This window comes from Tupaia chinensis, unplaced genomic scaffold, assembly GCF_000334495.1.
Source record: "Tupaia chinensis unplaced genomic scaffold, TupChi_1.0 Scaffold000369_1, whole genome shotgun sequence".
NCBI classification, from domain to species: Eukaryota; Metazoa; Chordata; class Mammalia; order Scandentia; family Tupaiidae; genus Tupaia; species Tupaia belangeri.
The window spans coordinates 120,677-142,310 of NW_006159866.1; the positions used below are offsets into that span (position 1 = coordinate 120,677).

The 21,634-nt window shown below is 44.4% G+C and overlaps 1 protein-coding gene across 1 annotated transcript in view; it reads left to right on the forward strand.

The window, feature by feature from the left end:
- The window catches only part of TNR (tenascin R), a 97,455-nt gene extending 77,337 nt beyond the window's left edge, over positions 1 to 20,118 (forward strand). The window contains exons 17-21 of the mRNA XM_006153327.2: positions 2,678 to 2,829; positions 4,133 to 4,229; positions 11,822 to 11,983; positions 16,560 to 16,723; positions 17,835 to 20,118. Coding sequence (XP_006153389.1) covers positions 2,678 to 2,829; positions 4,133 to 4,229; positions 11,822 to 11,983; positions 16,560 to 16,723; positions 17,835 to 17,954 — 695 coding nt within the window. The 3' untranslated portion in view covers positions 17,955 to 20,118. The remainder of the gene's footprint in view (positions 1 to 2,677; positions 2,830 to 4,132; positions 4,230 to 11,821; positions 11,984 to 16,559; positions 16,724 to 17,834) is intronic.
- Positions 20,119 to 21,634: the final 1,516 nt, after the last annotated feature.

Below are 21,634 nucleotides of genomic sequence, written 5' to 3' on the forward strand. Positions count from 1 at the left end.
GCCAGGCACGTGTGTGTGTGTGTGTGTGTGTGTGTGTGTGTGTGTGTGTGTCTCAAATCCAGAGAAAAGGAACTGCAGTATGGCCATCCTCCTTGGAGGTGATTTCTTGCTTTCTGTCTCTCTGTCTCTGTCTTTCCAGTGAGCATACATGCCCTACAGCAAAAATAGTGAACCCCTTCTTTATATAAGAGTCATTCAGATATTTAAAACTCCCCTCACTGGGACTATTGTCTCAGTTTATTATATTTCTCTAGCATTATAGCAGTTTTTAATATTTCTTTGAATCTTATAAAGCTATCTCTAACATTATAAAATAATATGAATTCAATAATCTACATTATCATTGTGAAGAAGCCTGTATAAAATCATCTATTTTTCTATTCTGAAGTTTGGTTTGGTTCTGTATATTGTATGAGATTTTCATTTTGAGGTTTGAGGGAAGATGTTTTCTTAGGAGCACATTGGGTATTGGGAAGCCATTTGGGGTTCTTGCCCCTTTAAGAAGCTGAATTGATTTCTTAGGAAATCTTTCTTTGGGGAGAAAGGGCTATTAGTGCATAAGGTAGAAGTGAGCTGAAGGCCAAGAACATTATGTGCTGATCTGCTAAAATGAGAAACTCAAGCAATGAGAGAAGAGGGGAGAAAGGAAGGTAGACAGCTTTTTTCCGAGAACAGGTCAAGAATGGCTGAGACGCCAAGAAATAATAGCTGAGCTCTCAAGGCAACTGGGAGAAAGGACAGGGGCACTCTTACCTGTCTCTTGGGGGCAAAGAGCACATACTTGACTTGGGGTCTGAAAACTTGGGTTCAAGTGACCCAAGGAAGTCATGTGATCTTTTTGAGTAGTTTCCTTCTCTATAAAGTCTTCGATCTCTATCAATCTGCCTGCTTCTCAAGTTTCTTGCAAGCATTAAAGGAAAATAAAAACACACTTGTTAGGGTAGGTTTTCTATAGCAATATGTTGTTATTGCCTTGTATAACTAAGCCTGAAGTAGGCAGTGTCTTTGTTTAAACCACTTAAATGCCTTCCCTCCAACTGTGGTGAGGCAACATGTAGGACAGTCTTTGTGGTAGGAGTTATCACACCTCCAGATGGGTCTTCATAAAGGTTCCTGAACTCTGACAACCTCTTCCTAACACAGGATCCTTCACTGAGGTTTGTGATAGGGTCTTAGATCACCAAGGCCCTCAGAGAGGTTGCTATGTTGTAATCCTTGTGTGGCATCATGCCCTCACTCTAACCCACGAGTAGGCTTTTCAAGTGGCTCAATGTCACACTGGTCATGTCCTGGTTCTGTCACTAAGAGATTGTAGTAACTGACATAGGTCCACCCCCAGCCTCTCCAGCACTGTAACTGTTAAGGATGGACACAAAAATGGTTTATTACCTGTTGATCACGCATATAGTATTCTCAACTGGACTGGTCTGAGGTATATTTCGTGTTGGATAAATTCTCCATACAAGCCAAAGGATGTATAGCAATTGAATGTATAAGTAATAATAATAACAAATAAGTTAATTTTTTAAAAAAGGATGTAGAACCCTATCAACCACCTCAAGCTCTTCAGATTATTTTCTCCAGAGAATACCCACACCACCATCCCTCACACAGGGTCTGCCTCTCATTTGCTCTGTCAGCTCCTGCAGTGCAGAAAAGTTCCTCCAGTGGGCTCTCTGCTCCTCAGCTTGCCTGCCAAACATTAAAATTTGCCCTAAAGCTAAGCTCTTCAAGACACATGATTTAAGCTTTTCTTTCAGCTAATTAGATATTGTTCTACAAATTGGGCTGTTCTCTCTGAAAGACGAGCTTCAATTTACTTCTCCTGCCCTCTCCTTAAACTTACACTGAACTGTAAAACATGGTCATTTGACTGTTTGGTCCAATCAGGAGATTATTTGGTACAAGGACTAAATACCTGTCTTTGTGTGGATGCTAAGGTTGCTAGGGCATTCTTTAATGGCAGCTGTGAAGATGACTGAAGGCTTTCCTTAGGTGCCTCTCCTTTTGAAGGGTGTACCCGACGGTGACTTATTTTGGCTCATACAGCTCTGATCATCATTTGAATTAACCAATCACTAGGTACATAGACACATTTTCACCCCATAAGGTGATTATTTTTTTCATTTTATTATTTCTTGTTTACATTTAATTATTGTACATCCTTACAACATATAATACGATTTTTCAAAGCATGCATGCAGTGTGTTGTAATCAAATCAAGCATATTACAAAATACATTGTTTTTAACAAAGAACTTTACCTTCTCTTGTCTGTTAAAGGCTTTTTCTGGCCCCACCCCCTACCCCCCACCCACTATCCACCGAGATCTTTATTACCTACATTTAGCTGATAAGAAAACTCAAGCCCAAGGAAGTCAGGTCATTTTTCTAAAGTCAAGTAAAGAGGTAACTAGAAGAGCCACACCTTGATCCCAGCCTTTTGATCCTCAGAGTCTATAAAACTATATATCGCCTGATAAATTCAACGGCAGCTGAAGAGAGAGAATGCAAGATGATGTGGGTTCTCACACCCACGCATTGTTTGAGATTTGTACAGGCTTTCTTACAACACTTGAAGAAGTCCTATGGGCCTTCCAAAACTTCTTCTGGTCCAAGGGGCTCTTAGACATGGTAGAGAAGGAATCTTTTCTAGACTTGCCTCTTCTCCTGTGCAGGGGGCCGGGTGTTCCCTCATCCTCAAGACTGTGCCCAGCATTTGATGAATGGAGACACTCTGAGTGGAGTTTACACCATCTTCCTCAATGGGGAGCTCAGCCGGAAGTTACAAGTATACTGTGACATGACCACCGACGGGGGTGGCTGGATCGTAAGTACAGGCAGCTGCACCCCTGCACACAAATATCCAAGTCAGCCAACCTCAGTACCTGGGGCTCTATGTTGCTTCACGGCCCTGGTCCAGCAGCCCAGTCCTAGGTTTGGCCAGGCAGAGGAAGGAGCTGCATGTAGGAATTGCAGTCCCAAGGATGCCTGCCTTCCCTCCTGCTCCCTCCACAAGGGTAGCTAATGCAGAGGGTGCTGGGAAAGGCAGCAGTGATTCAGCCAGGCCCAGAGATCTGTCTGCTGAGTATCACAGCTTTATGATAGAGAAGGTGAGCCCCTCTGTGGCCAGGCGATCGGGGATTTACACATGGGAGCAGACAAGGGCAGAAAATGGATGGCTGCCTCTAATTGCAAGGCCACCCTCATCCCCATCCTTCCCTGGCTCTTCCCCAGAGCCATCATAGCCTTAGGGAGTACCAGTGGTTGAGAAAAGAGAGTACCCTTTCTCTGTCCTCTCACTGCCTAGAGGGCAGTACAGAAAAGAAGAGAAAAGGCAGCCTTACAAGTGACCCCACCCTCTCAACACAGGTCCCTTGTATGGATGGGAGAGCTCCTGCAGCCTGGCCCTAAAGCAGCCCAGAGCCAGCTGAATCAGGTGGATAGAAACTAGCCCTTCTACCCTCCTCCCTGTTCTCCTCTAGCACTGCCAACACTCAGTGCTGGGTTTTTTATGATGCAAAATGGGTAGTTTTTGAGTAGAAGTTAAATGGTGACTGTGCTCATAATGGCTGCTCTTGGGAGACATTTCTTTTATGTTTCTGACATATTTGTGCCTCCTTCTTAAGGAATAATTGGAAACTAAAGCCAAGGCTGATGTATTGGAGGTTAAATGAAATTAGCACTTAAACAGCTCAGAAAGTGAATGATATGCAGTTGCTTTGCCTGTAATAGAATGATGACAGCTACTAGCTGATATGAAGTTGGTCTTGTTCTTTTGGTGAGAAATGCTTTCTATTGCACTCTGTGGTGCAAAAGATTAATTTGAGAACCAAGTCTATTTCCTCTGACTCTTTGAGGGCTTGTTATGTATCCAGAATCCTTTCTACATTGAAGGGGTGCAAATTAGTGTCAACATCACCCCCTAGCCTATTCATCAGGGGCCTCTGCACTTGAAGCAGAGAGCTCTGAGCAGCTCCTACAAAAAGTTCTGTGTGAACACCAGCTCTGTTCTGAAATGCTCTTTGCGCATCTTTCTCATTGCAGATATAAAACCCAGTTATATCACTTTTACTCATTATGGTTTAATTTTCTGAGCATCTCCTCATTTTTTTCTTCCACCCTCTTTATAGGTATTCCAGAGGCGGCAGAATGGCCAAACCGATTTTTTCCGGAAATGGGCTGAGTACCGTGTTGGCTTCGGGAACCTGGAGGACGAGTTCTGGCTGGGTAACACCTCCGCTTCGCTCTCCCTTGGTGTGCCGTCTGGCTTCTTGTCCATCTCTCCTCTCTGTGTCCATCTGGGATTATCAGAAATCTCGTGTCTGTTGAGCAGTTGACAGCTCGTGAATTGCTTTCAGTACCTTTTGCTCTGTTTGGCTCCACTATTGATCTGTTTTTATCTTATTGTGGTGCTTTCCTCTTTGCTCTGTCTCTTCTCATCCTCATTAATAGTCTCTTATACTGATGGGTCTTGACAGGAGGCAACTACAAAGCGGGTGGGGGAGGGAGCAGGGAAGCAACAGGTTACCGGCCATCTCTCAGGATCCAGGCAACCAGCCAGCCAGCTTGCAGGTCAGGAGGGAAATGAGCCTGGTCCCTCCTCTGAGTTCCTTGGAGAATGTTATTACCCGACTTGGGAAGGAAAGGGAAAAAATGAAAGTGGCATTAGAGGTGACCAGCAATTTCCTGGAGGTCTGACACGAAGAGGAGGTCTAGATTAAGAACTGAATTGATATGAGAGGTAAACACACACCCAAGCCAGCCAGGTGGCGGTGGTGCCAATCCCGGAAAGCAGTCAATTTAAGATTGCTGCATCCCACTCTTGGCTAGACTTTTCAAGTGATTGACAAAGGAGGCAGAGGGAGAGGCATATCATCATGTTCCATATTCATGGTCTCCTCTACCTCCGCTGCCACTGTCTCATTCAAGTCGTATGCCTTCTCCTAAAAGCCCCAGTAACAACACTGGCCTCCCCACCTCTAAGACTACCCTATTGTCCATATGGCCACTAGACTCATCTTTTCACATCCCAAGTCTGGGCAATGGTATGAAGCTTTTCTTTAAAGTTTTATTTTATTCATGATAGAGAGCATGTGCGCTTAAGTGCATGAGAAAGAGAAGCACCCTCAACAGGGCCAGTCATGCTGCAATCCCCTTTCACCAGCCCTCTAGCTCACCAGGATCCTGGGTATGTGCACACACCTGCATGTCTTCGAGCCAGCCCAGAAATCTGATTCTGTGGTCTGTGTTCAGCCATATGGCTTCCAGCACTACAGTTCAGTTTTCTACTGACCGTGCCCCTAGCCTGGATCATTGTAACTCCTCATCACCACCAGGTGAAGACTGAATGTTTTAGCTAGGGTTCAAGGCCCTTTCTAGTCTACCTCTAGACCCTCCTCTCCCCCACCAAGCACCTCACCTGTTCTTCCTCCTGCTCCTCTCAACACCAAACTCCAAACAGCCACAATTACTGAGAGTGCAAAGAATACTCTCAGCCAACTGCCCCCTCCTCCGTACACTTTGGTGTTCACCCACAAATAGTCCAAGACCCAGCTAAATACTTCTTCCTCCACAGAGCCTGTCCTAATCATTTTTCTCACTCATCGCCAGTGGGAGAATTGGTCACTCTTTTTGTGGCTTAAACTATTTTATTTTGTCTTGGTTGATTATACTATGCAAGCATCTTTCAGGGCTGGGATCACATCATAGTCATCTTTTAATCCTATTGCATATTTCAGTTCCTGGGGGTTAGTAGGTACCTAAGTATAGGTCTCGATCAATCCATCGATCAATGGTGAGAATTTATTGAGTACCTTTCAGATATCCATATCTGTGTTTGCTGATGTAGGTAATAAAACTATGGGTAAAAACCATATAAAAACATTGAGAAAGAAGTCAAGCCAATAAGAAAATGCACTTACTTCTGAAGTGTTTGCAAACAGCTTAGGAAACAAGGTTAGCACAGTTATCGATACAGCTATAGCAGACAGGATTCATGTCTCCTAAACCTGAGCCAATGTGTGCCATTTTCACAATTTTTGTCCTGTGTAAAATGTATAATCTATGATGCACTTTAACAGTGATTCTCTCTCCCTGGTGAGAAATGCTTTCTATTGCACTCTGTGGTGCAAAAGATTAATTTGAGAACCAAGTCTATTTCCTCTGACTCTTTGAGGGCTTGTTATGTATCCAGAATCCTTTCTACATTGAAGGGGTGCAAATTAGTGTCAACATCACCCCCTAGCCTATTCATCAGGGGCCTCTGCACTTGAAGCAGAGAGCTCTGAGCAGCTCCTACAAAAAGTTCTGTGTGAACACCAGCTCTGTTCTGAAATGCTCTTTGCGCATCTTTCTCATTGCAGATATAAAACCCAGTTATATCACTTTTACTCATTATGGTTTAATTTTCTGAGCATCTCCTCATTTTTTTCTTCCACCCTCTTTATAGGTATTCCAGAGGCGGCAGAATGGCCAAACCGATTTTTTCCGGAAATGGGCTGAGTACCGTGTTGGCTTCGGGAACCTGGAGGACGAGTTCTGGCTGGGTAACACCTCCGCTTCGCTCTCCCTTGGTGTGCCGTCTGGCTTCTTGTCCATCTCTCCTCTCTGTGTCCATCTGGGATTATCAGAAATCTCGTGTCTGTTGAGCAGTTGACAGCTCGTGAATTGCTTTCAGTACCTTTTGCTCTGTTTGGCTCCACTATTGATCTGTTTTTATCTTATTGTGGTGCTTTCCTCTTTGCTCTGTCTCTTCTCATCCTCATTAATAGTCTCTTATACTGATGGGTCTTGACAGGAGGCAACTACAAAGCGGGTGGGGGAGGGAGCAGGGAAGCAACAGGTTACCGGCCATCTCTCAGGATCCAGGCAACCAGCCAGCCAGCTTGCAGGTCAGGAGGGAAATGAGCCTGGTCCCTCCTCTGAGTTCCTTGGAGAATGTTATTACCCGACTTGGGAAGGAAAGGGAAAAAATGAAAGTGGCATTAGAGGTGACCAGCAATTTCCTGGAGGTCTGACACGAAGAGGAGGTCTAGATTAAGAACTGAATTGATATGAGAGGTAAACACACACCCAAGCCAGCCAGGTGGCGGTGGTGCCAATCCCGGAAAGCAGTCAATTTAAGATTGCTGCATCCCACTCTTGGCTAGACTTTTCAAGTGATTGACAAAGGAGGCAGAGGGAGAGGCATATCATCATGTTCCATATTCATGGTCTCCTCTACCTCCGCTGCCACTGTCTCATTCAAGTCGTATGCCTTCTCCTAAAAGCCCCAGTAACAACACTGGCCTCCCCACCTCTAAGACTACCCTATTGTCCATATGGCCACTAGACTCATCTTTTCACATCCCAAGTCTGGGCAATGGTATGAAGCTTTTCTTTAAAGTTTTATTTTATTCATGATAGAGAGCATGTGCGCTTAAGTGCATGAGAAAGAGAAGCACCCTCAACAGGGCCAGTCATGCTGCAATCCCCTTTCACCAGCCCTCTAGCTCACCAGGATCCTGGGTATGTGCACACACCTGCATGTCTTCGAGCCAGCCCAGAAATCTGATTCTGTGGTCTGTGTTCAGCCATATGGCTTCCAGCACTACAGTTCAGTTTTCTACTGACCGTGCCCCTAGCCTGGATCATTGTAACTCCTCATCACCACCAGGTGAAGACTGAATGTTTTAGCTAGGGTTCAAGGCCCTTTCTAGTCTACCTCTAGACCCTCCTCTCCCCCACCAAGCACCTCACCTGTTCTTCCTCCTGCTCCTCTCAACACCAAACTCCAAACAGCCACAATTACTGAGAGTGCAAAGAATACTCTCAGCCAACTGCCCCCTCCTCCGTACACTTTGGTGTTCACCCACAAATAGTCCAAGACCCAGCTAAATACTTCTTCCTCCACAGAGCCTGTCCTAATCATTTTTCTCACTCATCGCCAGTGGGAGAATTGGTCACTCTTTTTGTGGCTTAAACTATTTTATTTTGTCTTGGTTGATTATACTATGCAAGCATCTTTCAGGGCTGGGATCACATCATAGTCATCTTTTAATCCTATTGCATATTTCAGTTCCTGGGGGTTAGTAGGTACCTAAGTATAGGTCTCGATCAATCCATCGATCAATGGTGAGAATTTATTGAGTACCTTTCAGATATCCATATCTGTGTTTGCTGATGTAGGTAATAAAACTATGGGTAAAAACCATATAAAAACATTGAGAAAGAAGTCAAGCCAATAAGAAAATGCACTTACTTCTGAAGTGTTTGCAAACAGCTTAGGAAACAAGGTTAGCACAGTTATCGATACAGCTATAGCAGACAGGATTCATGTCTCCTAAACCTGAGCCAATGTGTGCCATTTTCACAATTTTTGTCCTGTGTAAAATGTATAATCTATGATGCACTTTAACAGTGATGCTCTCTCCCTCTCTCTCTCTCTCCTCTCTCTCTTTTGAGAGTTTTGTTGTAGGATATGTGTGCTTGCCAGAGAGATAGAGAGACAGAGAGTGTGAAATCACTCCCTCATGGGGATGGCCATGCCACAATACCTTCTTTCCCATTCTTCCCTCAGGATTTTGGGCATGCGTGCACACACGCCCAGCTTAAGTTTGAAGCCACCAGGGCCAGGACTGAAACTGCGGTCAACTATGTGGGAATCATGCTACATAAGCATTATGCCATCTGCTGGTCCCCAACAGTTGTTCTCATACCAACTCTAGTGATTTGATAAACATGCTAGGCACATGTGTGTGTATACCCAAAATGCCAATAGGATGGAGATAAGATTGCAGTGTGACTATGCCCCATTGGGGATAGTTCTCTCTCGCTCTCTCTCTCTCTCTCTCTCTCTCTCTCTCTCTGATAAGCACACTAACAATGGGGAGGGGGTTACAAAAAAAAAGGAAGCCTCAAAAATAAATGCCTTGAACAGAAAACATCATTAGTATACAGGGACTCTAAGCCTGTATTTGCTACTGCTACTAGTGTTAAAAAAGGAGATTAGAAAGGGTTGCATGTGAAACCACCAAGTACTAGAACCACACTGAGACTGAGAATTTAAGTTAGGACCCGGGTTAAGGTTTCTCCTTCAGCTATTAAGAAAGACTGAGATAACTATGTACTGTTTAGTAATCTTGCCAGAATAACACACCTCATGAATGCAAAATGAGTGTTCTAGGGCTCCACCATAGTGGCACAAGCAGGAGGGCTCTCCTGCATAGGGCTAGAGTCACATGGAGCCCCAGGGTCAGTTCTGGTACCAACATAAACAGGCCAAGCATGGTGGCACCTACCTTAATCCTAGCTAACTGGAGGGCTAGGGCAGGAGGATTATTTTATGGAAAAACCCTATGAAACATACCTATCTCTATACTTCTTCTCTTTTTTGTTAAAACATTTAGTGTTCTAAATCCATTTCTGGTTGTATGCAGGATATTCAAAAAGTTCGTGGAAATACATATTCCAAAAAAGAAAAACAACCTTTGCATCGATTGTTTTCTACCAAAATAAACTCATACTTCAATTCTATAAATTTTTTGAAGTCCCCTCATATTAAAAAAAAAAAAAAAAAAAAAAAAAAAGAGAGAGAGAGAGAAGAGGGCCCAGCAGGTGGCTTGTTGGTTAAGATGCAGGACTCCCACATGGTTGACAACGGTTTGAGTCCTAGACCTGGTGGCTTACTTTCTCTTTCTTTCTCTCTCTCTCTCTTTTTTTTTTTTTTTAAAAAAAAAAAAAGGAGAAGGAAACAAAGGCTAAGGCAGAATATGGAAGTACTTTTGTCCTGTCTGCTTAAGGTTCTTTAGTGCCTTAGTCCCGCAGTAGTCCTTGCATTGTCAGAGGTGCCACACCGCACTGGCAAACACTACACTAACTGTGAGCTACCACAAGGAGGCCACAGAGTCCCAGACAAGGAAGACACCAGTTTCTCTGAGAAGACACAGGGGGATGGGTCAGAAGACAAGATGAGGGAAGGGTCAAGAAAAGAGGAAAGACAGGAATCCTTTATTTCAGTTATTCATGGTAAAGCACAAGATAGTAAAAGAGAGAAAGTGCTAAGTACCCTTCTCAGGATCTGTTCATGCCACGATCTCCTTCCTTCCTTCTCTCAGTTCATTCAGGTCAACTGGGTTAGGGATTTGAACCATAATCACCAGCAAGATTCATCTTCTCCTGAGTAGCACATACTGCTAAATCACCAGTCTGGGAATTCTTTTGACTCATGCAAATTGGGGACAGGGAAGAACCCCATCAGAAGTCAGAAGCAATCAGGACAGAAAAAGAAAACAAGGTTAGGTGGGTTGAATGAAGGCACATTATTAAACTTAGAAGTTTGAGAGAGCAGTCTTGAAAGATGATACAGGTAGTAGGGAGCCATTGAAGATTCTCGAATAGGGGTGAGGCCTGATAATGCATAGTTTGGTGGTAATACTCAGGTTAGGGGTAACACTGTGATCCCTGGCTCGTATCCTAAGTTGGGTTCTCTAGGAACAGAAAGTGAGACAGATATTCTTGTTCAAGGGATTTGTTGGGGGAGTCCTGTAAGGAGAAGAGGGTTGGGGAAGCAGGATAAGGTGGAGAAACAGGAAAAGTCTTGGCTGGAGACTTGCTTCAATATGATTGCGAGGGAAGCTCTGGAGCAAGAATTGCTTCTCAGAGTTGGTCTCCACTGGGGCAGGGAGGATGGATATTTGTACCCAAACATTATTGAGGGAAGCCAGTCCCAAGGCATGGGGGAGGGAGAGTATGAAGGGTGAAGGGACTCCAGTTTGATCAAGGGCAATTATTCCTGGAGGCAGCTGCAAGTTGCTGGCAGCTACCACTTGTAGCAGCTGGTGTAGGGGCCAGCAGCCAATGAAAGGCCTTGGAGCATGGCACTGCTAGCATCCACACATCTGCACAAGCACAGGTCTAAGGTAGGCTGTGGGTCGGCAAACAGCCTTGGACATTATCAGCAAGCAGAGAGACATCATGGGAACTCAGAGATCATCAGCAACACAAACTGAGTGACTCAAAGTCTAGGCATGTAGGTCCAGATCAGAGAGTCCTTGGGCACAGGCAACCAAGGCAAGCAGGCAAGGAACTAGGTATGAGAAAATATCACTAAAGGGATTTGCCTAAATTTAGGCTCTGCCTAAATTCTGGGCTTTCAGAGGACCACGCCTTACAAGACTCTCTTAGACTAAGACTTAGGAAGCATAGAGGCCAAGGAGAGAGCAAGTGAATGAGGGTAACTGTCAGGAAAAACCAGTGAGCAGGTAGCAGGTAGACTAGAGGGAGGGGAACTGGAAGCAGGTGACCATATTTTCTCACCTGGCCACAGGAACTACAAGAGACCTAGAGGCTAAGAGAAGGAAGGGCAGTGCCCTGAAAGGTGGGAAGAGCCCTGCAGGCTGCTGGCAGGTGGAAGGATGTTGGACAGCCTGAACACTCTAAACGCTCTGATCCCTCTGACTGGTGCTTCTGCCTCTTTTTTCCTGCCACTCACCCCAAAAGACTCACACTTATGTGATGCCTCTTGCATTTTCTCCCAATACTATAGTTTGGTATAGAGAGTTATAGAGAGTAAGGCCAAGAATCCAGAGGCTCAGGGCTTGTCAATTACTGAGTCAGGCCTGGACACCAAGACCCCTGAGCTGATTGAAGTAAAAATGCATCAGCATACCCAGGTTGGCCTCTTGGCAGGAGGAACTTCAGAGTCCAGCAGGATCTGTTTGAAAACAGCCAGGGAAAGGCTAAGAGAAAACACAGTCTAGATTTCAGTCCTCTTCACACTTTCTCTGCCCTCTCCAAAGCTGATGGGCCAAGCTCAGTGCCTTCTCTGCTCTTTCCCACAGGACTGGACAACATTCATAGGATCACCGCCCAGGGCCGCTACGAGCTACGAGTGGATATGCGCGATGGTCAGGAGGCTGCCTTTGCCTCCTATGACAAGTTCTCCGTCGAGGACAGTCGAAGCCTGTACAAACTCCGCCTAGGAGCCTACAACGGCACTGCGGGTACCTGGGTCCATGGGCAGGATAAGGGCCTCGATTCCAGCCCAAGCTGTAGCAGGAGCAGCCTCCAGAAAGGCTGAATCCTCTGCTAGCCAGGGAGTATGGTGGGTGGCTGGGCTTGGTTCTGGCCCTGTTCACCCAAACCACTCAGGTAACTGGAAATCAATCTCTTAGGACTTCCATTTCCTCACCTGAAAAATCACAAAAATTGCCTTCTCTTCACTGTGTAGTCAGAAAAAAAAAAATGCAACAAACGCAGTGACAGTGCTCTTAAAGTTTTCTTTAGAAAGGTGTAATATGAGGCAAAACTTGTTTTGCTTGTCTAGATTAATCAACATGAGGTCTTTTCCAGTGAAAGCAAAATCTAATGTCTGGGTGGAAATCTCCCCTGCAAAATCATCCCCAAACAACTGAAAAGAGTATGCCCTCCCTCACTCCCATGGTAACACCCAGCCAAGGAGCAGAGGGCATAACTTAAATATTCCTCATTGGTCACATTTCTCTGTTCCTCCACAAGAACCACGTATGTGATCAGGTTTTCTGTGCAGATTTTTCATAACATTTCTAAGCAGAACCACCTTCTCTATAAGTTCCATTGCATTTATAGTTTTATCAGTAAGTAATATCTGATCTGCTGCTTGGTCCTTGTCAATCTATTTTCTGTGTTCTATTATATTACACATTTCATAAAACCTGTTCTGCCAAACATTCTGTTTGGTACATGGAGTTATTGGTCGTTTATTAATTCCAATTTTAGAGCTAGATGCTGGCATATAATTTAACAACATTTGTATGCCTCTTGGAATTAAGAAGAATATCAAGGTGGTGCCCTTCCAATTACTGTATCCATTCAATTATTTCTCTTCTGGGCCAGGTATTGTTACCCCACAGAGAAGACACGTTTTCAGTTCTTATTGTTCCTATTTGAAAATCTTCTCAATGGCAATCAGACCAACCTGAAGTGCCCCAACAAAAGGCCCAATTTGCCACACTTTGGTCATAAAAGAACCACTGAAATGGAGTGAATTAAATAAGATGTCAGACTAAATTATCTCGAAAATAACCTGATGCTATTCACTACCTAAGATTAGAATGTGCCTATAGAAAAGCCATTATTTATTTCTCCTACAGGAAGGGAAGCCAGTCTTCACATTTCTTCATATGTCTGCCCTTCTTCCCTCCTCTTCCTCTAGCCCCAAGCATTGATGTTTTCCTGTCTAATGTCCCAGCTCTGCGGCCTCTATTCCTGCTCTTAGTCACTGCACACAGAGCTGTTCACCTGCATTCTATACTCATGTCTCAAGGCAAATCTTAACACTGGTTTGGCTGAGCATCACACATTAACTATTTTTTGTCCCTCCCACCCACTATTCAAAGCATAGCCTTTGAAAGATGAAAACCTGGGTTTATTTAGGTTGTACACCTGTAAGGCTACTCCACACAAAAGTTGCTCTTTCTAGGCCATGATGTTTCCAAGAATGAGGAACCCATCCCCTCTCCTTCTGACATTTAATCTTGCCTAATTGTTCTGGGCTTTATCTGTGATTGTTGCTATGTTTTATTGACCCTACTGGCAACAATCCATCTCAAGCCCCCCCCCAAAGTCCAGCCCCTTCTCCTGCTCCCTACTTCTCAGACTGTAAATATCCAGGTCTCTAGGACTCTACTTGGATTAGAACTAAACATCCCAAATCAAATTATCAAGAAGTTGTTGATCAACTCCTAAAAGTTTATCTTGCAAAATGGTGGGGACTCAACTGAAGCCCAACACATGGCCTCTAAAGAACTAAACAGGAAAGAAAAATTATTTAACAAGAAACGATCAGGAAATAACTCACCACACCATAAATGGTACTCATATCCAGTGTGAGGAGTGGTCAGAGAAGAGGGTTCTGGGTAATGGAGGAAGGCTTCATGAAGGCCACAGCATTTGACTAGAATCCAATGGTAAGGAAAACAGGCTCCGAAAAAGCCACAGAAGGAACTGTTTCTGTGGAGGGAAGGTGGCTTTGAAGGTCTGGCTTACCCAGCAGAGGATCCATTCAGAAGGAATAGAAAGAAGATTGGTAGAGGGACCAGCAGTTAGCATAATGGCTATGTCGCTGGACTCCCATGTAGTCGACCACGGTGCAAGTCCCGGACCCGGCGGCTTAAACTCATGCCGGGTGTTTGTGCGTGTGTGCTCAAGATCCTGAGAGGAGAATGGAGGAGAAGGGATTGCGGCATGGCCATCCCCCCTGGGGGGTGATTTCTCCCTTTCTATCTCTCTGTCTGTCTGGCAAGTGCACGCGCCCTATAGCAAAAACCTCTCAAAAAATAACAACAAAAAAAAGAAAAGAAAAGAAAGAAGATTGGTAGAGGAGGGTGGAGCCAGATCCTAAACAGAGGATGGAGCACAGATGGAACAGAGGAATTTAGTCTTACTCTAGTGGGCAGTGGGGAGCTGCTGTAATCCCTGAATGACATGATAGAAGTGGGCTTTGGGGAAGGGCAGCATGACAGTCATGAACAGGATAAAATAAGTCCAAGCAAAGAATAGGGACCAGATGGTGGCTACTACATCCATCCTGATAGGAGAGCATAGGAGCCTTGGCTAATGTCTGAATTAACACAAAGGTGTAAATCAATTTTTTGTTTTGTTTTGTTTTTGTAGAGAGAGATTTTTGGTATAAGGCACATGCACTCACTGGAGAGACAGAAAGTGAGAAATCATCTCCTGGAAGGGATGGCCACACCACAATCCCTTCTCCTCCATTCTCTTCTTGGGATTTTGGCCATGCATGCACACATAACCGGCATAAGTTTTAAACAGTCAGGTCCAGGACTCAAACCATGGTCAACTATATGGGAGTACAGTCACATAACCATTATGCCATCTGCTGGCCCCCAGAAAGGTGTAAATCTGAACAGTGGTTTGAGAGGGAAAAAATAAATAAATAAATAAATAAATAAATAAATAAATAAATAAAAAACAGGGCTTAGTTAATGTATTGAATATATGAGGCAGAAATCAGAAATGGAGCCAGATTTGAGGGAGACCTAAAAAAAACAATACTGAGAGCATATCTGGGATCACAGCAGGCACAACAGAGTGAAATCTGAATCCTTGGAGAATGGAAGGGAAAGAAGAAGAGGATAGAATGGAGACCATAATGTTGCACTGGGCACTCCTGAGGTGATCAGGCCTGCCTATAAAGACCAAGCTCCTACAAGTTAAGTTGTGGTGAGAATTGTTGGAGGCATTAAATGAGCACTGTGAGCATGGTCTCAGAAGCCACAGAATTAGAACCATGGTCTCTCCTAGCATAACGCAATCTTAGAAGTATCAAAACTCACTTTCACCCAAAAAATAGCATGAAACCTCCCACACACACACACATTATCCCTAGCCACAAATCTTCCCAAAAGCTTCACCAGTTGTTATACACAAATTACAGTCTTCTCTCTCACCTCAAATATTCACCTCAGTTGAACATCTTGGACAACATCCCCAATAAAAGCACCCAACCTCTGTTTGCCACTGAGAAAAGGAAAAAAAAAAAAACAAAAAAAAAAACCTCACCACACCTCTTAGCAGTCTATCCCTTTTGTGACTAGCTCTAATATTTAGGTAATGTATCCTTCTATATTTAGCCAATATAGGCCTCTATACAGTCTCCACCACTAATCCTCATACTTCTCCACAGAGTGTGTGTGTAGCCTATCAAATATTGGAGACAGTGATCCTGGGCTGGGTCTCCTCATTAAAGGCTGCTCTCCCCCTGAGAGGCAGGCACTTCTCTGATGTGGTTATGCATTTCTCAGCATCTTGTTTCTTATGGACAGGAACTCTAGCTTGCTAATGTCCTTCTTCACACGTGCCACTAAGTTCAGAATGTAGGCTTTTCGGTGTAGTCTGACCAGGCCTAGAGAACCAGACAGAAGGCCAGTCTGAAGCTACAGTGGTCACCCAGCGCATCTCAGTAAGTAAGGCTCATCACCATCTCCTCAGGAAACTAAAAGAACCCCTGATGTGTTTTTTTTTTTTTTTTTGGGGGAGTTTTTTTTTTTTTCACTATAGGGTGCGTGCGCTCGCCAGACAGACAGAGAGAGACATAGAGACAGAAAGCGAGAAATCACCCCGCAGGGGGGATGGTCACGCCGCAATCCCTTCTCCTCCATTCTCCTCCCGGGATCTTGGGCACACACGCACACACGCCCGGCGTGAGTTCTAAGCCACCGGGTCCGGGACGTGAACCGCGGTCGACTACGTGAGAGTCCAGCGACATAGCCATTATGCTAACTGCTGGTTCCCAAGAACCCCTGATGTTCTGTGTCCCAGTACGGACCTGGAGGAAACAGGGGTGGTGAGAGGGCTGCCTGCACAGAGCTCTGAGCAAAAGGTCGGTGGCTATGAGGAAATGGCTGGAGAGAACTGCACAAAGTAGTCAACCTGGGGTTAGGTGGATAGGAGTTCAGACTAAGCAACAAGAAGGTTTCATAAGTGGAGGCCAAGTTTGCTGGGCATGTGTCAAATATCTGAAAAATCTCCAATAAGAAAATGGCAAATGGACAGTCTCCTGAATACTTCTTTTTGCAGGGGATTCCCTCAGCTATCATCAGGGACGTCCTTTCTCCACGGAGGACAGAGACAATGACGTTGCAGTCACCAATTGCGCCATGTCATACAAGGGAGCATGGTGGTATAAGAACTGCCACCGGACCAACCTCAATGGAAAATATGGGGAGTCCAGGCACAGTCAGGTAGGTGAAGGTCTGCCACAGCTGGGAATGACCCAGAGCCACAGAGCTCAAAGACCCTTAACTTTATGCTTTAAATACACATGGGAGTCTTACGTGATCCTTTTATAAAGGAATGTTTAGAGTTTTGGAATAGGGCAGCCATAAACAGAAAAATAATGCAATAATAATAATCTGGAAAAAATAATGAAAAGCTATTTGAGGATGATGATGGGGAGTTTTAAGGTCTTTGTATTGACTGATATGCATGATATTCCTTTTGGAAAAAGAAATGTAATACACTATAAAGTTATATGTGACTCAAGGTAATATAAACAACACTATGATAATAATAAATAAAAATTTTAAAAAATGCAGACACTGAGTTAAGGACAGGACAAAGCCAGAGACAGGAAAGGAAAGCACCTGAACCTAGGAACTAGAACTCACCCAGAGAAGTCCTTGGCAATCAGTCAAGTTCTATTTCATTTCCTCTCTATTGGATCCTACAGCAAGCTTAGCAGCTCCTGGGACAGTGTCAGACTCAGCTTCATCCTAAAAGGGGTCCCAGAAGGGAAGGATCAGAAAGTGCAAACTGGACTATCTTTCCCCATCAGAGACTACAAGTCCATGGCTGGGCTTGGTGATAAGGAGACCAGCTGGACTAGCAGTGACTGCCCCATGTTAGCAGGAGAGCTGTGTCCAGGGAAACCCTTCCAGTCTCGGCAAACCAACATGGTTGGTCACTCTAGGTGGAGCCACCTGAGTATCCTATAAGGAGTGGACAGGCAAAAACAGTTCTTCTCCTTCAAATGCTTCCACAGCATGGGGATTTTGAAATTCAACACTATTAGTGCATGCAACACCCGGAAGCCAAAAACAGAAAGGTGGCAATAACAAATGACCTGCATGGTGCTCCCAGGGAAGACCTCAGGCCTCAGGCAGGTTTCAAGGGAAAGCTGGAAAGAGACTCTGCTCCTTTGACTTCATTGAGAACTCAGCCACAAAGCATTATGTACCTAAAAATTGCGAAGTCCACATATTGGATTCCCTGGTCTTTTCATTCCTTCTTTTCAAATGAGGTGCTTCACAGTGGGGAAGAGTGATTTGATGTGCTTATCTTTCTCATGTCCAGGGCATCAACTGGTACCACTGGAAAGGCCACGAGTTCTCCATCCCCTTTGTGGAAATGAAGATGCGCCCCTACAACCACCGTCTCATGGCGGGGAGAAAACGGCGGTCCTTACGGTTCTGAGCAGTCAACAGCAGCCAGCCAACTGATCTTTTCTGTCATTTGTTTGTATTTTATAATATGAAACAAGGGGGAGGGCAATAGTAATGTGCTTTGCAACATATTAAGAATATTGAAGGAAGCAGGGATGTGGCAGGAACCGGTGACTACCATCTGCTCATGGTGTCTGCTGCCCTGGAGCCAGACCTCAGCCTCCATTCTCCCTCCCATCCAGTCATCCTTAATCTTCCCCTCCTTTCCCACCAAGGAGGAAGAGTGTGACATTTTCTTAAAAGAACCATTCCAAGGCAAATGATGGCACAGATTGTTTTGTTGACAGGCACACACTTTCTTTTTCTGTCTCCTTTCTGAGATGCCCTTCACCTGCCAGGTATTAGTGAGCTAGTCACCATGGCCAGGTCTCATACCAGCCCCGAGAAGATGCCTCTGCAAGAGAGCTTTGCCAACACTCCCTGTAAGAGGAAACAGATCAACCGTACACAAGTCCTTTTAATGAGCCAAGGAGTCTTATCTTCTGACATTCTTACACTCACCAGCCAAGTATGCTCTGTTACATTTTAAGAATAGCAGCCTCCTTTCCAGACCTGATAGATTTTTGCTTAATTACATTCTACCTTAGATTCTACAGTCCCACAAACCTAACCACTGTTTTGGAATCTAATTCCCAAGGGGTTGCCTGCTCCTGGTTCTAGGATTAGAAAATGGTGGTGTCTCTGAGTCCCCTGCCCTTGGGTCAGTCAGACAATAATTTTCTTTGGGGGGTTGGGGAGAAGTTGATTTTTGTTTTTAACACTTTAGAGTCAGGCGTTGAGGAAAGGGCAGAAGAGGCAGAACTCAGGGTACCTGCCACAGAGATTATAAGTCCCATGGGAAACACAGGTCTTCCCTAGCTTTGTTTTCTCTATTTCTTGCTCAATTTGTTTTCTGATTTGCAAACTAAAGGCCTTCTTTCTGTTTTCAGCAAGGCTGTCCTCAGTATAGGGGGCTTAGTAAGAATCAGAAAAAATAACATTATGTGACCAGCCATCCATGGCTCTGAATGATAGTCCTAGGGACAAGTGGCATTTTTGTTTTTGAGATTTTTTTTTCTTTTTTGGTTCTGTGGAAAGCAGAAGTGACCCTTTTAATGAGGTGAGATCCTGAGAAACCTTTCTCCATCTTCTTTTATTATTCTGCCTTTGAGAGGGAAAATGAAAAGTACCAGAGGAAATTGCATCTAGAAATCCAAAGGTGAATAGGGGAGGACTGTCAGCCTACCTCTCATTTTATAAGACGTGCTATCTTCACTAGCATGATTTTATTTTTTAAGCCCAAGAGAGCAAGGGACTCAAGAAGCCATGCCTTTCAACCTCTCCTCCAAATCAGATGTCAGCTGCAACCCTCCCTGCCACAGCTGCCCAAATTTGTGTCCAGTTCCCCCAGCAATTCTCAATCCCTTTCCTTGCTCCATCCTCAAGGCCCTGTTCTGTTTTCTGTAATGTCTACGCTGGTCAAACTGGGGCAGCTTATACTTTTGCCAACCAGTTACTGGATGGGTCTAGGAGTTAACAATTTCCACACTATAACCGAGCTTCAGTACACAGGAAGGGACAGTGCCTTGGGCTGAGGCTCACACTCTACTATTAGAGGATGGAGTCAACTTGCCATGTGCTGTGAGCATCATTCCTTCAGCAGTTGTGGAGGCCCTGTCGTCTGCTGCAGTGTGGACAGGACTGACACACCCAGAGCTGAAAAGTATAGGTGGTGTATTCATTTCTGAATTCATCATGGACTTCCAAAAACTAGGAGAAGGAGGAAGACACAGAATCAAATCCTTCAGGAAGCCTCTAAATTAAATAAGATTTAGCTAGAGAGTGTGACAATGAGTAGGAGGAAACACACTGAATGAGAACCTTTGGTATAGCCCCACCTCCACCATTTTGATGGGCATCTAACACCAGGTAGGCTGTTTCTCCTCTCCAGGCCTCACTTCCCTTATTTGTTGAATGAGAGACTAGACTAGAATGATTTCTCATTCCCCTTTCAGTTTTAACAGTCTGTAAGGCTAGTCTATGATTGGAAAGTCTGAATAGAAATTGGTGTTGGTGAGAAAACATAAAGAAGTAATGAAAATTCCCCAGGAGCCCTGTTTTATGAAAGAAAGAAAGAAAGAAAGAAAGAAAGAAAGGGCAGAAGATTCAAAGAAAGAAAGAAAGAAAGAAAAAGAGGAAGGGCAGAAGATTCTGAAGTCATAAGTAAACACACACACACATGCGTAAGGAAACAGTGAAGAAGAGGTAAGACCAGAGGCTGAGTGCATCTGGTCTGTAAAAGTGGAGTCCAGGGATTGAGGAGGTGCAGAACTGCCCACCTCATCAAGGGATCTGAAACAGAGAAAGATGGTACATGGTCAATTCAGATGAAAGTCAAGAGACATCAGGGCAAATGGAAACCGCCTTTTATTGGAACCATTTTACCCTAAGGGACATTCTTATAAACAGTATCAGCAGCATTGCCTACATTAATTTTAAAGAATTTTAAAGCAAGAAGGGAACTTCAAAGATTAGCTTATCCAACTCTCTATAAAAGGATTTATAGAGTCCTTTCATTAAGTAGAGTGATTTTCTCACAAATTTTCACCATTTTTAAGAGTCTCTCTGCCCTCCTCTCTTCCCAAGGTCCATGGTCAACTTGACTCAAAGCTTCTTAGCTTTACTCACTTAACTTCTTAACTGAGCTTCTTAACTAAGAAGCTTCTTCTTAAGCTTCTTAACTGGCTCCTGTTTTGTTCCTCCAAGCACATGTGCTTGTCTCAGAGGAGGATCCAGTAAGCAATACTCACAGAGCGCTAGCCCTGAGCACACTAATGTTGTCCTTAAGGATTCAGAAGGAATAGGAGTGGACCCTTCCAGAAGGCAGTTCAATTGCAGGGACATCAGGATATGTATTCATACCCAAACCAAAAACCCACAACGCACCAATGACTGCAAGAGACCCAAGATCCAGATGGTTTCTCCTTTCTGCATTTTTCTCATCATATAAATATAGTTTCAAACATATTAAACTCACATTCCTTGGAGTCATTTCTGCAGGGTGAAGGGGTCAGGTGTGAAGAGAAGCTATCAAGGATGACAAAAACTTGAAAACCATTGGCCTTTAGACCTCATTTAACTGGTAAAGCAGACTTGCTAAGTGGGACCACCAGGTGGCGCTTCAAATGCCCAGCCTCCTCCGGACGGAGGAGGAAGAGCGAGTCTCTCCAGGTTTCCAGGAGACGGTACCAAACCAGGATCCAGGAAAACTGACCTACTGATTTCTATGGGAGGTGGACTTGTAAAAACAACAATACAATGGCATCAAGAAACTGTAAATTTCCATGAATATTTAAGTACACCTCCCACACCTGCCAACCACCCCCCCCCCTCCTAAAGTGGTGCAACCCCTCACTCCCAACTCCCAGAACCACGGTTGCCAATGAGTTCAGTGCCAAGGTGAACAAACCTAATTACCATTTTACTTCTGGACTCTAGTCCCGAAAGAGAACTAGAGATCAAAGGGCATGACATGATTACAAAACCTTCTCCAAGAGCTTTTACAAAAGCATCCATCAAGAAAGGTTTTGTGAGCTCCTCTGTGTCCTCTTTCTCTGGAGAAAAAAAATGGCACCTGTGAGAAGTGGGTACACCAGGCTGCCGGGCGAGGGG